Source organism: Prinia subflava, chromosome Z (genome assembly GCF_021018805.1).
Source record: "Prinia subflava isolate CZ2003 ecotype Zambia chromosome Z, Cam_Psub_1.2, whole genome shotgun sequence".
NCBI classification, from domain to species: domain Eukaryota; kingdom Metazoa; phylum Chordata; class Aves; order Passeriformes; family Cisticolidae; genus Prinia; species Prinia subflava.
Genome location: NC_086283.1, coordinates 23,947,761 through 23,963,292, shown reverse-complemented (window position 1 = coordinate 23,963,292; position 15,532 = coordinate 23,947,761). Strand labels below are relative to the sequence as shown.

The following is a 15,532-nucleotide window of genomic DNA, read 5'->3' as shown; positions in this document are numbered from 1 at the left end:
TCAGATTTAATTACATTCTCATTACTGAGGGTTACTCTTCCCCTGATTTAACTGTCCTGGCAAAATTCTGTCAGTACCATTTGCATACAGAGTGGGAGAGCACTTACCCTGCATTAATGGGAGCCAAGGCACAGCTAAAAGGACAATGGAATTAGTACTTAAATACCAGGCCTAGACTTGGTGGAGCTGTAGATCATTTTGTGTACTAAAGAAGAATTAACTGATCCATTCTAAAATGCATTTATCATTAAAATAAAAATCTTCTGTCATTTTCTTTAATAGCCTTAGTAAAAAATAATTGCCATGTCTGGTTGATTTTCAGCAACATGTGGTTTTAATATTTTAATTGTTACAAACTGTTTAATAATGATGAACAAAAGGCATGTCCAAGTAATTATTGTATTTATTAACATTTCTTTTGAGGATTTGATAGATTATGTTGCATATACAGCACTCCAGACATTGTAGGGCTAACTTATTAAAGGTGGAAAATGAGTCAAAAGTGACTTGCTTTGGTGCAATTTAAATATTGTATTTTCAAGTGATTAGTGTTGTGCCTTGCATTATTTAACAATCTGGCAGTTTGCACATTTTTCTAATTAGTATGCAGCTTCATCTGATCGGGGAATTAAAATACAGTGGGAATAATAAACCTCAGAGAGCCTAGCAGGCACAGGGAAACTTTCACCAAATCCATCAAAGTAATGGATTTTTTTGAAGGGGGGATATATTCCTGAAAAGTCCCCAGCTCCCCAGGCTCTCCCATAATAAAGTTCATATTTCCCTGTGTGCCCTGAGCAGGGTCTGGGTCCCTTTGCCACCCCGAGCTTGTCTCCCTGTGGTGGGGTCAGACCCTCCTCACTGGTCCCTGGTGCTCCACCACTCTGTATTTTGAGCAAAGAGGTTGCAGGGGACTCAGGCACAAGGGCATCACACCGTTCCCAGGCCTATTTTGTTTACATTTGATTCAATCAAGTTGTGGCCTTTTGGCCTCTTTCCAAATTAACTTCTGGGTGACCTCCACCATGCCCTCTCCCAGCAGCTAGGCCGCCGGGAAACAGCCCATTAAACCTACAAACAAATATGGGACATACTGGTTGATCAAACCAGCTTCAAACACAGCTCTGGAAATGCCAGGACGTGCCTTTTCTGCAAACTTCAGGTCTTTGGTCACTCACACCTCTGGGCCTCCTGCCTTTTTTTTTTTTTTCTTTTTTTTTCCCTTCCAAGTATAGCTGTGTTTTACTGCCTCGTAAAACTTCTAAATTTTGTTCTCATCCTCCTGCAAACCCCTCTAAGAGCAACGTGAGGCTCTTTCACATGAGCCTCTTTCACATGCAGGACTGGGTCTTTACACCAAGCACATGAAGAAAGGCAGCAAGACCCTGCTTGGGGGAACAGCTGTAATACTCCAAGAAATTGTGTCTTCCCCTTATTTCCAAGGAAATAAATCAAAGGGAGTTTCTCAGGGTCTGTGAAAGCACATTGCCTGGATTCCCATCCCCAAAGGGTTTATTTTTTCAAGAGCTTATATGGTAGTTAGATTCCTGGCTAGAAAATATGCAATATGATAAAAACACAGTCCCTATATGGGGCAATAAATTACAGATTGTTTGATGTGGAAACCAAAGAACTGTCAAACTCCAGTATATCTGAAATATTCTAAATGAGCCCTTAACTCGAGTGTCTGGAAATGTACAATATGTTTCCAGGCCATCCAATTTTGTAAAGACACATCTTCCCCAGCTAAGTTTCCTTTTATGGATTTTACTATTAATCTTTGATTGTTTTCTTCCCTCCTTCTCTTAAAAAATTGTGCTCTTCTTCCTCGAGACAGTACTATGATAAAACACCAGGATTTACCTAAGCATAAAAAGAGACTGCAACTGAGCACAAGCTTACAGAGGTAATGGCATTAAGGGTGAAGTAAAGCATCTGCTGGGTGTCAGAGCCCCAAAAGCACTGCAAAGGACATAAAAGTCACGTCAGGACAGACAGGGACAGGAGGGAGGACCAAGAGGGCCACATCAGCTGATTTGGTACCACAGACCCCTGCTGCATCCTCACACCAGCATCACTCAGGTTCTCCTTCTCTCCAGAGCCTTCCATGGAGGAGGATGACCAAGAGGGGGTCAGCAGGGTGGCAGGGCTCCCAGGACATGGGACACGTTGAGACCACACCTCCCACTTCCATGCACAGCTGTTAAAACCTGAAGCTCACCCCATCTGTCAGCCATTCAAACGTCCCCGTGGCCAGAGGAAAACGGAGTGACCAGAGGAAATGGCTCACCCTGCACACAGCTTTCTGCCTGGGGATGTTACCAAGTCACAAAAAATCTGAGCAAGATCCTGTGCTGACACTGAATAACCTTTCAGTTTCAATATAGTTTTACTCAAGGGATGAGTGAAAACCTTTCTAGCTAGAAACAGATCCCATCCACTCTGGGAAATAAAAGTTAGGAACCAATTCTAACTCATTTTCCTGAAGGTGACCCTTAGCCTCCCAGCTGAGATAACAATGCTAATATTTATGGATGGGCTGTTCATGCCTCTGGGCACACAACAAAAATAACTCAAATCAAAACTTGGTAGACATCTAACAGAACGGGGGGGGAAAAAAATTCCAATATGGCAATAATAAAGCATCTCACCCACCAATGCACAAAAAATAGCATCAGCCACAATCACACGTTTGGGTGAAACAAAAATGGTCCGATGTGACGAATGGGCAGCACTGAGGGGGACTCATCCAGAAAGGGCTGACTTGAAACAGCACACAACTCAGGCACTGTGCTTTATTCATTTATTTATTTTAGCTTGATAGGTGCTCAAAGCAAAAAAATACAGTCTGGGGCATTTTTCCTTTCCCCTTTTCTCTGGGTTAGGTTTTCTTTACTTCTTTCAATCCCCATGGGTTTAATTCTAATGCACAAACCCCATTCTCATTTCAAACTGCAAACGTTTGATGAGAATTTCTCATGTGAATGTGACTACATTTACCCAAATTAGGTTTGAGAAGACACAAACTAAAGAGCAAGCACAATTTGTACACACAACACTGAAAGAACAGACACTTCCAGAAGCATGAGCATCCTGGAATAAAGGGGAAGTCATCAGTAAATTACAGATATTTTGCAAAAATTTCCAAGTAAAAATAAAAGCTGTGGACCTCTATGAAAATTGTACAAGAGCATGGTTCCTGAGTCTGCCCACACCCACAAAAGCCAGGCTGTATCTCCAACACAACAGACTGGGAGGAAGCCACAGCATTGTACAAGATTCACAGTTTACAGGTAGTCACATGAGAATCCAGTTTACAGCTCTGAGCACCACAAAGATGGTCTTTTCTCCAAAAGATCCTGAATGTCTGAAAATCTTTAAAAGCTGCTGTTGGCTTGAGCTTGGTGGATAAGGAGATTTTCAACCCTCTCCAGCTCAGGAGTTCCCACTGCTTCCCAAATCTGCAGCCAACACCTGAAAGACACAACTGTAATTCATCCAGAGCTGCTGCTCCTTCCACATTTAATACTCTTTGGCAATCAAGATGCATTCCAGATGTGAAAGAGAGCTCAAAGCTTCCTTCAGCCAAGAAAATAAGTGTGATGGTAAGCTCTGACACCCCAAATCCCAAATTTAAGTAACCACCATCAAGTAAATTTAAGCTACTTTCCTGGTGTACAAGCTACTGACCTTAAACTACAGACCCTCCCCACAGGAATAGAATCATATCATAGAATTACAGATTGGTTTGGGTTGGAAGGGATCTTACAGATCATGTAGTTCCAATCCCCATGCTATCCCCCCCAGCCTTCCTTAGACCAGTTTCCTTCAAGCCCCATCCAGTCTGGCCATGAACACTTCCAGGAAGGGGGCAGCTACAGCTTCTCTGGGCAAGCTTCAAAACTAAATTGCACTAATCACTAATTTTCTCCTGACTTTATTCTCAGTTCCTCCTCTTTCTCAAACACAGCTTTACAAGAGGGTTTGACATTTTTCAGGCTCTTACATTTATGCTGTTCAAACCAAAACAACTTACTTGCCCCCCACAACACGTTCCAACTTGACACTGCAAGCCAGTGGGGGGAAGCACTGTAAGAGATCGTGACTAAGCTGACTGTATTCACCCCCTCGCCACAATTTTTCTCTGAGCAGCAGCTGACAGAGACACACTGCTGCTGCTGCAAACAGCTGAGTTGAGCACAGCAGTGTTTACCCAGGGTCTCCCACTCCACAGACCTCCACTCCTCAGAAGCCCAAGCTGTTCAGCAAAGACCTAACTTGACCCAGTCTGGCAGCCAGCATTTCACAACCACTTTATGTCAGCAGTTTCAAGTACATAATAACCGTGTTTTTTTCAGTGCAACTTTCTCACTGTGAATGGCAAAATATCATTATCACCTGCAGGTTGAAGCCTGCCCTCTACCCCATTTAATAGGGAGCCGATTGTGCTATTCCCCCCGCTTTTCCCCTTCTAATAATTATGGGCTGTTGGCAGATGGCACTGCTCGGCACAGGGAGCGTGTGGGAAGGCAGAGCAGGCTGGAGGGCTGCTGCCCACGACAGCTCCCGCGTTGTGGGGTGCTCCTGGGGACCCCGAATCCCTCGCCGCATCCTGCTCCCAGACAGCACCTAATGAGGCATGCCCGCGTCGGAGGGCGCGGGGGTTAAACCGGGAATGGCTGTGAAAACAATCCCTGGCAGTCCCGGAGCAGGAAAGCAGAGGTTAGCAGAAAAGTTGCTAAGCCAGCAGCTCCAAAGAGAGCCGCCCTCACGGCCCACCCGGCTGGGAAGCAAAGCTGGGCTTAACCCCGGGAACCCACTGCTGCTGCCCAGAGCTTGGTGCTGGGGTGACCGTGGGCAAGGTTGGCACGGGGAAGAGCTCTCTCGGGAGAGATGGGGCAGCTCAGCTGTGTTAACAGTGTCGCCAGCCGAGGATTCGCCCTGTGAGGTCCCAGGCTGTGTCCTGGCAAAGCAGCAAGTCCAGACTATCTGCCTATGAAAAACTGTGACATCCACACTCATGGACGCAGAGGGTAGAGCAGAGTCCAGAGCCAGACCCCAGCCCCGCCAGCCCAAGGCAGTGCTGGGGAAAGTTCAGCCACAAGCTGAACGCTCTGCAGAGCTGCAACCTAATTCCCTGGAAGCAGCAGGGCTTGTTCGCAGGCCTAACCTGGCACGGCATAATGGGTAGAGACAAGATACCGCTTGTCCCAGGCAGGATGCCAGGTCTGAGGCAGTGGGAAGGAAGTTTCCTCCCCAGCAGAAAGGATCTCATCCAGCTCTGCCATTTCCCCATTCAACAGTAACTTCCCCCATTACTGACTGGGAGAGAACGCCCAGGGAGATACAACAAAGGAAAAAGTGACCCTTGCTGCCAGCCATGAACAATGTCAAAAGGAACTCCTCCAACCAGAGGGGACATCAGGCATGTGCTACATGACCCTCTGCCAGCACATCACGCTCAAGGGCACCCCACCAGCTCCATCTTTCCTGGACCTCCACTGCTAAGGGCATAGATGCCCAGCAGCAGCATTCTTGTTCTACAGCCATGCATCCACACAGGACCCAGGCACAGGCTGAGTCCTGGGAGGCTGCACCACGCAGAAGCACACCAGCAGGCACCCAACAGGACCGGCCACGTGTGCCCTGTGGGTCTGGTGCTGTGCAGGGCCAGGGTGGCACCAGCTCTGCACACAGGGCTCCCAGAGCTGCTGCAGATGGAGACGGCCGGAATGTCAGTCTGAGCCCAGAGAGAGTGCGGGGGAGGCCAAACTGATTTGGAAACCGCCCACTCTGGAGACATCCCTGCTGGCACGTCTGCAACAAACCTGGTTGATGTGTTTCAGCTTGTCAATAATCTGGCTGATCACTGGCTCCGGACCTTTCATCTTCACCTCATGGTTGCCAGCCTGAGCTTTTGCTCCATTCCTTGTGATCTGGGGACTGTACCTGTAGGAATGAGGACAGAGAAGACAACAATGTGATGAGCTAATAGAGAGGAGATCTTTAAAGTTCAGTACGAACATAAGAAATCCCAAGACAGGAACCAGTCCTTTCCAAAACAGAGAGCACAAGACAGTTAATAATGACAAAGAAAGCACAGAAGATTCCCATAAACATTTTTGCTCTGACTTTGCAAAGCAGCAAGATGATGTAGTTGTATCACTTGAGGACAATGAAGTCCTTTCCAGTCCATTAGTAACCAAGGAAGATGTTAAACAGTATACAGTAGAGATAAATATTTTCACATAACTTGCACCCAGGAGTCCTAAAAAAGCTGGCTCAGAAATTCTGGCTTGCTTATGTTTGTTTAAAATAAATCTTGGCAGACCACAGAGACTCCAGTACAAGAGCAGTAGTGTTGTGCCCACAGCCAAAAAAATGAGTGGGATGACCCAGTTAACTGCAAGCTGATTAGCATAACATCAACCCCCTTGCAAAATAATGACTATCACTGATGTGTGATTTCAGTAATAAAGAATTAAAGCATCAGAACATAATTAATGCTGTCAACATTGCTAATGGAAAATAGGTGTTGTCAAACAATCCTGATTTCAGTCTTTGATGAGATCCAGCCTTAGGGATCAAAGTAACTGCTCAGACAGAACATACCTTGACTTTGGTACAGTGCTGGGCTCTGCACCACAGGGTGTCTCAATTTACAGGGGTGCCATGAGAGTCAGCAAAGCCCCCACAGATTAAACTGCCAGGGCAGCTCTGCAGAGGAGGGAGGCCAAGCTGCACTCAGCTTTTTCACTGGCACTTAGGGAAGAAATATACATTCACTTGCTGCGAGATCTATGAAATGACAAAGTTTACCAGAGTGATTAAAGGGAGGGGAAGAGGGACAGAACTGCTGCACGCTTCCCTTGGGAGGAACAAGTCCCTACATTCATGACCTGGATAACAGCTGATGATGCTCCAGCATAAGAGAAGCACCAAACTCCAACTCAGGTTGGGGCCAGAGCAATCGTCTGCCACCACTGCCTGCTGGCAGCCGCAGCACTGGAATGGAGCACACCGGCGCCTTCTGGAGCTCTGGGCTGCTGTCATTCATCACAGCCCCAATGATGGGCTGCGGTGCTCTACAAGCACAAAACAAGTCCTCATCTCCCAGAGCTGGCAGCCAGGACAGGCACTACCAAACCCCGGCACAGCCTCCGAAAGTGAGATCAGTGAGATAACACCAGCATCAGTCTGCTTTACTGTACATCTGTTTTTCCAGTGCCATGGGTAAACACCATGAATCTTCCTTTCTGCGTTCATCTCCTACACCTCATGTTTTCACCCAGCTCCCAGCACCAGCTCTAGTCCTGCCTCCCTGTCTGTCAGCTCCCTGCTCCCCTGCCCAGTTAATCTTCCGTCCTCATGCTGCCAGGCAAGCTCAGGCAATCACAGCCAGCCCATTTCACATGGGTTTTGGGGAGAAAGTGGGACTTCAGCAGGCATTTAAAGAAGAGGAGGGATACAGGAGGGCCAACTCAGGGAGGATGCTTTGCTAGGGTAGAAAGCAAAATGCATGTGGACGTTTGGCCACAAGAGCTATCAGGGCACCCTGACGGGCTCAGGGATACCCAGAGGCTTGGCTTAAACTCTAAAGTAGAGGATGAGATCTGCTCAGACATGTAGGGGTGCAAAGGGAGCCTCAGATCTATACTGGTGCAGCAGCAATCTACCCCAAACTGAAATACTCACATAATTTCAGAACTGAGGCAGATTTCCACTCCAAAGCAATCTCAGGGCAGGAGTTCCATGTACAGGAGCTCTCTGCACCTCCAGCTGGGTCCCCAACACTAGGCATTCCCCATATGCATCCCCAGTAATGGCTGGCAACCCTGCAAGATGCTGCACTGAATAGATGACAGAGGAAAAAAGGACAGGAGAAAGGAGGTGTTTGTGCCCTACAGCACAGGAACACACGCCAGTGTATATTCCTTGTCCAGGCATAAGCAGCTTTTCCAGGTACAGGCATCACTGCAAAGCAGATCCATCACCTTGGTTCTCCCAAGCCCCACCGACTCCTGAACCCAGGGGCAGCTGTCTGCACAGCCTTCCCACCCCCTGCCTCCAGCACCAGCACAGCACCAGCTCTGCACCCCAACACCCTGTCCCTGGGGCCTCCTGTTAGGACTCTGCATTTTGCAGAATGCCTTTGTTTTTAATAGTTGCCTTACCCTGGGAAGCACAAAACGTGGCTACACCTGAGACAGAGTCGCCCCCAGTTCAGAAGAGCCCTCACAGGTGCAGCTGGAGGGTCGGTGCAGGTTGAAAGCTGAGTGTCTGGGAGAAGGGGCCAGCCTGGGCCCAGCCTGCAGCAGCCCATGCGCTGCTGGCACAGCCGTGCATGCTCCCAGCACCATCTCGTGGGAAGAGGCTGCTGCCGCAAGCACAGACCTGCCCGGCTCTGCTGAAACTTGGGCTGAACTCCTTGCAGGGGGATAGAGAGTAGTGAGCCATTAATCCTGCTGCTTAGTTGTCACACGGCCGCTTAATGCCACCGTGCCGACCTGACAAACACATCTGGAGACTGCACGTAAACAGCCACAGCATGCATGAGTTTTTAGATGACAAAGAAATTCCTATCCTCGGTGTCACTGTGAATTTAATTTAAAACACTGGTGGAATTCAGAAGTACATTGCTGAAAGGTCTCCTGTGGTTTCAGAGATTTAATCAGGAAACTCACACAGGTTTTAGCAAGAGCAGAACCAAGCCCATTTGGTGCATCCCTAAATTAATACAGTCTCTCTCCTAAACAGTTTTATACAAAGAAACATAATAGCTTGGGTTTGAGTGGGCGAAATCCCTTCTGCAATCCAAACAAGGGCTGCCAGAGGAGATTTCTGTAGCCTACACAACGTAGTACAGGAGGGAGGAACAAGCACTACAGCCACACTAGACTATAACTCCATGTCCAGAGGCTGAAACTGTTCTCCAGAAGATTCTGCTGGGGTGGTGAGGACCTCAGATCAGCCTTCTCAGGGGAAAAAAATCTACTGGAGAAGGAAGCAAACCTGAAAGCATTTGCAGAGGGAATTCTCCCTGAAACAGTGATGGAGAAATAGAGTGTCACATCCTGGCCAGATACAAGGGTACTTACTTACCTGACCCAAAATGAATCATTTGCACCTCCACACAAGTCACTTGAAGCAGCAAGGCAATGGGCCCTGCTAGCTGCACATGTTTGAACATGTAGTGCAAAAAAGGAGATGCACAGGGACCCGCTACATCCCACCAGCCAGAGACATGGTCCTGTGGGACTTGGGTGCTTTGGGGGACACTTCCTCCAAGCTGGGACCCCCTGTTGTGGTCAGGTACAAGGGGGGCACCAGCTCCTCTCAGCTGTGCCACTCTGTGCCCCAGCATCAGCCTGGAGGGGCCACATTCAGGCATGTGGGATGCAGCCAACTAAAGGGTTAAAGGTTTTGAAATGTAGCTTCAGTGAGAGACCTGCATTCCTGAAATGCCAGAGAAGCTGGAAAAGGCAGCTGGCACCCCTCCCTGCAGCCTGAGCCAAGCAACCAGGCCTTAATATGGCAGGGAGATGCCTTTGCAGCCCCCAACAAGCTGGGGGTCCCAGGACAGTACCCATGCAGGCTCCTCTGCATCCCCCCCAAGATGAAGGGTTGGGCGGCTCGCAGGCAAAACAAGCCAAAGCATCATCTTCCTCCCACGTTCTCCTGTCAGTGCAGAAAAGGAGAAATCTCTGAGCCATCTCGAGTTGTTTTCAGCTTATGCCAATAAAACAGCCCCTTCTGCAGGACACTTGTGCCACTTCTGAAACCATCAATGCCTCTGCCATGGTGATTGATACTAGCATGGAACAGCAAATATGCACAGTGGATAAAGTCCCCCACCCTTGTCCCCAGGGGTCTCTGTGTGAAAGAGGTATCAGTGTTGCAACATGAGCATGGTCTGGCTCACACTTCATCAGCAAAGCCCAAAATACTTTTGTCTTTGATGTGTCTCAACGTCAGTCAGCAGCATCTCCTTGCCTGGGCTCCCTGGGTACGGGCTCTTGCTGGGGATGTGGTATTTTCCAAACACAAATGTCACATTGTTAAATGTGCTGCATTTAAGCAGCCCTCATTAAAAATTACTTTAAAGACAACCACCTTATGAAAACACCAATAATCTGATGTTTTCTGTGGGGATAGTACAACGGCAGACCCTTCCTGCTTATTCTCATCCACCAGACATAAATGCCCAAGCATGCTGTCAAATTGAGGGATTTTCCTGTCCTTTCCTCTCCACCGTCCACAAATGTCTCCTGTGAATGTTTGGTCTTTCCAGTCTAAATGCAGCTCATTCCAAGCTTTCATTTCAGAACAAAGAAGACAAGATGACAAATGTTATTTAAATACATGGCAATGAGTGTAAAATGTGTGTTCATATTACTCAGCCCTGCTAGGCTTTGAGATGAGTTACTACAATAGCCTGACATGTGATTTAGAGAAAGTAATCCTGAAAGTCAAACGTAAAGAATTACACCTTTTAGAACAAGGAAAGTAAGTATGTCATTCAAATAGCAATTAATTTATGCCTGCCTTCCAGTTGCAAATTATTTATTCAAACGCATCTCCAGTTTAAACAGCACAGTATCCCTCACAGGCTCTCCCTCTACTGTGTTCATTGAATTATACTTGTCAGATAGAGTGGGTGGGGGTCAAACATAATACAGACACAACACAACACAGAGATTTCATTGCACTAGAGTTAATAACTGAGCTTGAGAGAGCAACATTCCCCTCGGACCCCAAAGCTGCTCTACATCTCAAGATGTGACTTACAGCAGATCATGTGGACTGGTGACACTGAGTCCTCACCACACAGGAGGCAAAAGAGATGAAAAAGGGGAGAAAGAGAAGAAAAGTTTTGCCTCCACCCCCCCCTCCAAGCCTTATAGGAACCCAGCTCTTATCTCCAGCTGGTTTTCATGGGTCAGTAAAAGTGGGTGCAGTGGTGAAGCCAACATTTTACTCTCTGACCCTGCTAAATTCTGGTTTAGTGAGACAACCTCACTGTCACATCAGCAATGGGAGCAGTGGGGGCCTAAAGGTTTGAAAAGCTGTTTCCAACCCACTCATCCTGCCCTGTGGTCAGGGTGGAACTGCTGGATGTGCCCACAAGCCTCCAAGAAGAGGTGACAATTCTTTCCCTGAGAGTTTCCTCTCTAAAGACAGAGCGTCCAGAGACATCTGGTTAGTCATACCCCACACCAGACATGGGCTGGCTGTGGGGTGCAGGTCCACCCCAGCTGTTGTCCTCCATGTGGAGTGCGTGTCCCCACCATCCCAAGACCATTTGCGGGCATCTGTTTCGTGGGAGTGCAAGAGGCAGGGGAGAGGTGGGGTGTATGGCTCTCAAGTGCCTTCCTGGCTTTGTTTGCTTGCTTGCAGAGAGTACTTGTAGTCACTGCAGAACTCGTGATGCCGCAGTCAATTTACACCACCAACAGCTCCAAACAAGCTGCTTCAAAAGCAACCAGGAGGATCCAACGCTCTCAGTGGGGAGTGTTCTCACCTAAGGAAAAAGGAACCATTTTCTGCTGGATTTCCAAATAGCAACGCCTGGAAGCCTCTGAGAGCACCCTCAGATCCTGCTGTGTCAGTTCCCTGCCAAGAGAAGTGCTGCTTCTTCCCATTTGTCCCACACAAAGCTCTACAGCCAGTGAGTGTGCTGCAGATGGTGGCTTGGTCATAAATGTGAGGTCTCAGGTAATCACCTGGCTCTGGGACATCTGACTTCAGAAGGAGCAACAAAAATGGTAATATTCAAATATTATATGTAATGTAATATTTGAATGTAATAGCAGAACAATAGGAGTTTATAGGCAGCCTGAAGTGTCCCTCTATTCTTATTTCAGTTCAAGACAAATAGATTAAGGAAAAATTGGTTAAACCTGAGACCAAGCAGCAGGGTAGAGGAAGATTCATGATCTTCATTTCTGAAATACTCTGGAAACAAACACGGCCACTCAATAACCCATTGAATTTGCCTACTATCCTTTCATTATACCTTATACTTGCTACAAAGCTGTGTTTTATGGGCTTGGAAAGTTACACAGCCCCCTCTTTGGGGATTCCATTGGATCAGATATTTTGCAGCACTGCCAGAAATAACCAAACCCTTCATGAACTAAAGGGTTATTGCTGGCATGGAATTTCCTTTGTTCCAATTACAGAATCTCATTTTTCTGTCTTGCTTCCAATTGTGCTTTCATTGTTTATGATTTGTATGATTAAAACAAACCACAGTACACTGGCAACAGCAGGGAAATATGAGACTTCTAGCTTGAAGAAGAGAATCTGGCAAGGTGCTAAAAATATATTAATTTTGAATTGGTACAAGGAAAATGGGAGTTATGCTAGTGATTTAGATTAATGTACGCATTTGTCTTGAGAAATTTGGAAATTGCAGCATCTAAGAGTAAGGCTTAATGTGCTTACAAGTATTGCAGTGGGCAGATGTTGCTGTCATTCTATTCAGAACAGCTTGAAAAGAATATACTCATGTAAGCAGATTATTAAACTCCGAGAATCGAGATTTAATAGGCTTTTAGTATTAAATGCTGCAAAACCCTGATAATATATAAAAACTTCAAATACCTTTGAGATTCCAACGCTGAGCTCCCATAGAAACTGAGGTGAGTTTGATATCTCAACACCTACTTGACTTAAGCTGAAGGCTTTAAATGAGCTAATTACTACAAAGTCAGGACTTCGGTGATAAGAATCGGCCTCTGTTTTTTTCTGCTTAGGATGGAGATAAGGATAAGAGCGGCCGGACAACATCTCACCACCTAACACCACCAGCAGGAGGCCTGGTGAGAGGAGGAGGCATGAAGACAGGAAAGGAGGGGCATCACAGAAACCCTCGCTTAGGCAGGTTTAAGCAGTTGCACACCCACTCTGCCTACACGCTACTGTCGCAGGGCAGTGCCTGGAAGTGAGCCCAGGAAAGCTGCCAAGAGGTGCAGAGGGATGAACAGAGACAGAGGAGGATCCAGCAGGTCTGGTCTCCAGCTACCACAAACACCCAAGCACCGTGACCCCTCAACAAGCTCTTTGCAAGTGTTGAAATGTGCCCCTTGTGGCTTTTGCTGTGAACCTTTGTGGTGCCCCATAAGAGCACAGTGTGTTTTTGCACACTCTGAAAAGTGTGAAAAGCAGGAATGTGTTGCCTTTTATTTTTTCTTCCCACTTCAGCTTATGTTCTTCAACCACGCAAAAGCACAAGGCACTGTTCTGCATTACAGAAAAATCAACCTTTCTTGGGTGGCTGCCACTGTTTGCAAGCAGTCATTTCCAGGCACCACGTCCTAAATCCACAATAGGGATGACAATCAAACTATTAACCCACAGATCAGACTTCGGGAAGGAGGAAAAATTCTTGCCATTAGGTGGGCCAACGTGGGGAAGCAAATGATCATAAAGTAAGATTCAGTTAAAAAAAAAGCAAGGGATTAAAATCAGGATAAAGTACTCCAGCCAGCTGCATTGCACTGGAGCCTCAAACAAGCCACCTTCAGTCAGAGCAGAGGGACTTAATAACAAGGAGGAAGCAAAGGATGGTTCAAGGCTCAAATTGGGAAGTGAGACCCACTGGAAAGACATTGAGCACATCCAGTCCATGGGGAGGAGACACCCTCTCATTGCCTGTGAGTAAAAAGCACTGGGATAAACAGGACAGAGGAAACAGCAAGCCCAAAAAACCACAGGAGGAGGATTGGAGGTGCAGAAGGGACTGTTTGCATCAAATAGCAGGATACACATTGTTGGTATTATCAAGTCCTTGGGCACGCTGGCAAAGGTAGTAAAGTTGCTATTCTAGGCTTGATTTAATGTGATATAGGAAAAGGGCTTAGAAAAACTAACAAATTTTGTCATGACAGGGGTGGTCTGGAAATGGATAAATGAGTCAGGCTGTTTTCTAACTTAATGAACACTCAGGTACTACATTAGAAATGCAAATAGCCGCAATCCTTACAAGAACATGATCAAATCCTGGACATGCTCATGCAGGTGCTCACACCGACCTTACAGACCCAACAGTGTTCAAACAGTTATATCCATCGCCTACACAGCACCAGACATGGAAACATGGAAGCATAGAATCTACCACTTTGCCCTGGTCTTCATCTGACCAGCAGATTCAGGAGGAGCTTTCTAGTTTATCCAGGAACCCAGGGGTTGCTTATGCCTTGCTGTGTTGTCCCTCCAACAGAGGCCAGGGTGGAAATCACTCATGAGGGCCAGGGCTTGTGAATGTGAGGCTGCTCATGTCTGTCTATAAAGGGCCTTATCCACCCAGTCTTCCAGGTCGGGTGGCCTGAAGCAGAGCCAGACAATAACATCACCTGTCTCTGCCCTCCCTTTAATCCTGACGCAAAAGCTCTTGGTCAGCTCCTCATCCATCCCCAGGTGGAATTCCAGGCACTCCAGCTGATCACTGACATAGACACCCCATCCTTGTCTCCCCGGCTTGCCCTTTCAAAGAGCCTGTACCCTTCCAACACTCCAGCCACAGGAACCATCCCACCATGTCTCCACCATCCTTCTTTCTGGCAGCCACCACATATGTGGGACAAGCACCAGGACAGCACCCTGAAATTAACACTAGATATTCAAACCACACCGAATTTCTTGCAAAAAGTGGCCAGATGGAGTCTGATCACCAAAAGACACACACCAGTCCAGCAGGAGAACAGAATTTCTCCGTTACCTAACACACATTCTCAGAACAGCTTGAGTAAGAGCTGCTACACCATGAACAGCTGCTTGGCTCCCTCTTGGAGAAAACACTGAAATGAAGGAACTGGCAGCTTAGGGTACTCAAGCACTGTTACCTTATATGCTCCTGATTTTCAGGAATCCTCCCAGACACCCTGGAAGAGATGCCAAGCTGGGAAGTCCAAGCACATGAAGCAGCCAGTGTAGAGATCATTTTAACTACATGCTTGCTTCTGTTTGAAACATTCTGCAAGTGGCTCCTGGGAGAAGCGCACCCTTGACCATTATCTTAGCTCAGCTTTTTTAGGTGAGGTCTCCCTGCTCACAGCAAAAATCTCTAATATCTGCCTGCAAGGGAACTGTCACTAATATTTCACAGGAGCTGGCAGAGCAACAGAGGGGGCAAGGAGAGGAGAGGAAAGGCACTCTTCAAGCGCAGTAGAGGATTCCTTAGCTCAATGGCCAGGGGCTGAAATATTTGTGCCCCCTTCATGCTCACAGACTTTATCCTTTCCCTGCCTTGCCCCCCTGCATGCCATGGCAACCACATGACGTGCCATATTGTGCCGACGATGGTCCCCCCGGTACTCTTAGCAGAAAGCTGAAGGCCATCTATCACCTGAAGTCATGTTTAACCTGCAAATAGCTCTGAACTTACACCTGCAGAAGGATCTAGACCTTTCCATTGCTACCACTTCAGCCAGCTGTGGCGTCAGCAGGGCCCACACATGGGCCACTGGCCATGACCCCAGTGAACTGGTAGAAGCCAAGACCTCACTCTAGATCCCCTTCTCCAGAGCTG

The 15,532-nt window shown here is 47.3% G+C and overlaps 1 protein-coding gene across 1 annotated transcript in view; it reads right to left on the bottom strand.

Moving 5' to 3' along the window:
* GPC3 (glypican 3) overlaps positions 1 to 15,532 on the bottom strand; it is a 141,417-nt gene that overhangs the window by 36,633 nt on the left and 89,252 nt on the right. The window contains exon 6 of the mRNA XM_063423290.1: positions 5,829 to 5,949. Within this exon, the coding sequence (XP_063279360.1) occupies positions 5,829 to 5,949 (121 nt within the window). The remainder of the gene's footprint in view (positions 1 to 5,828; positions 5,950 to 15,532) is intronic.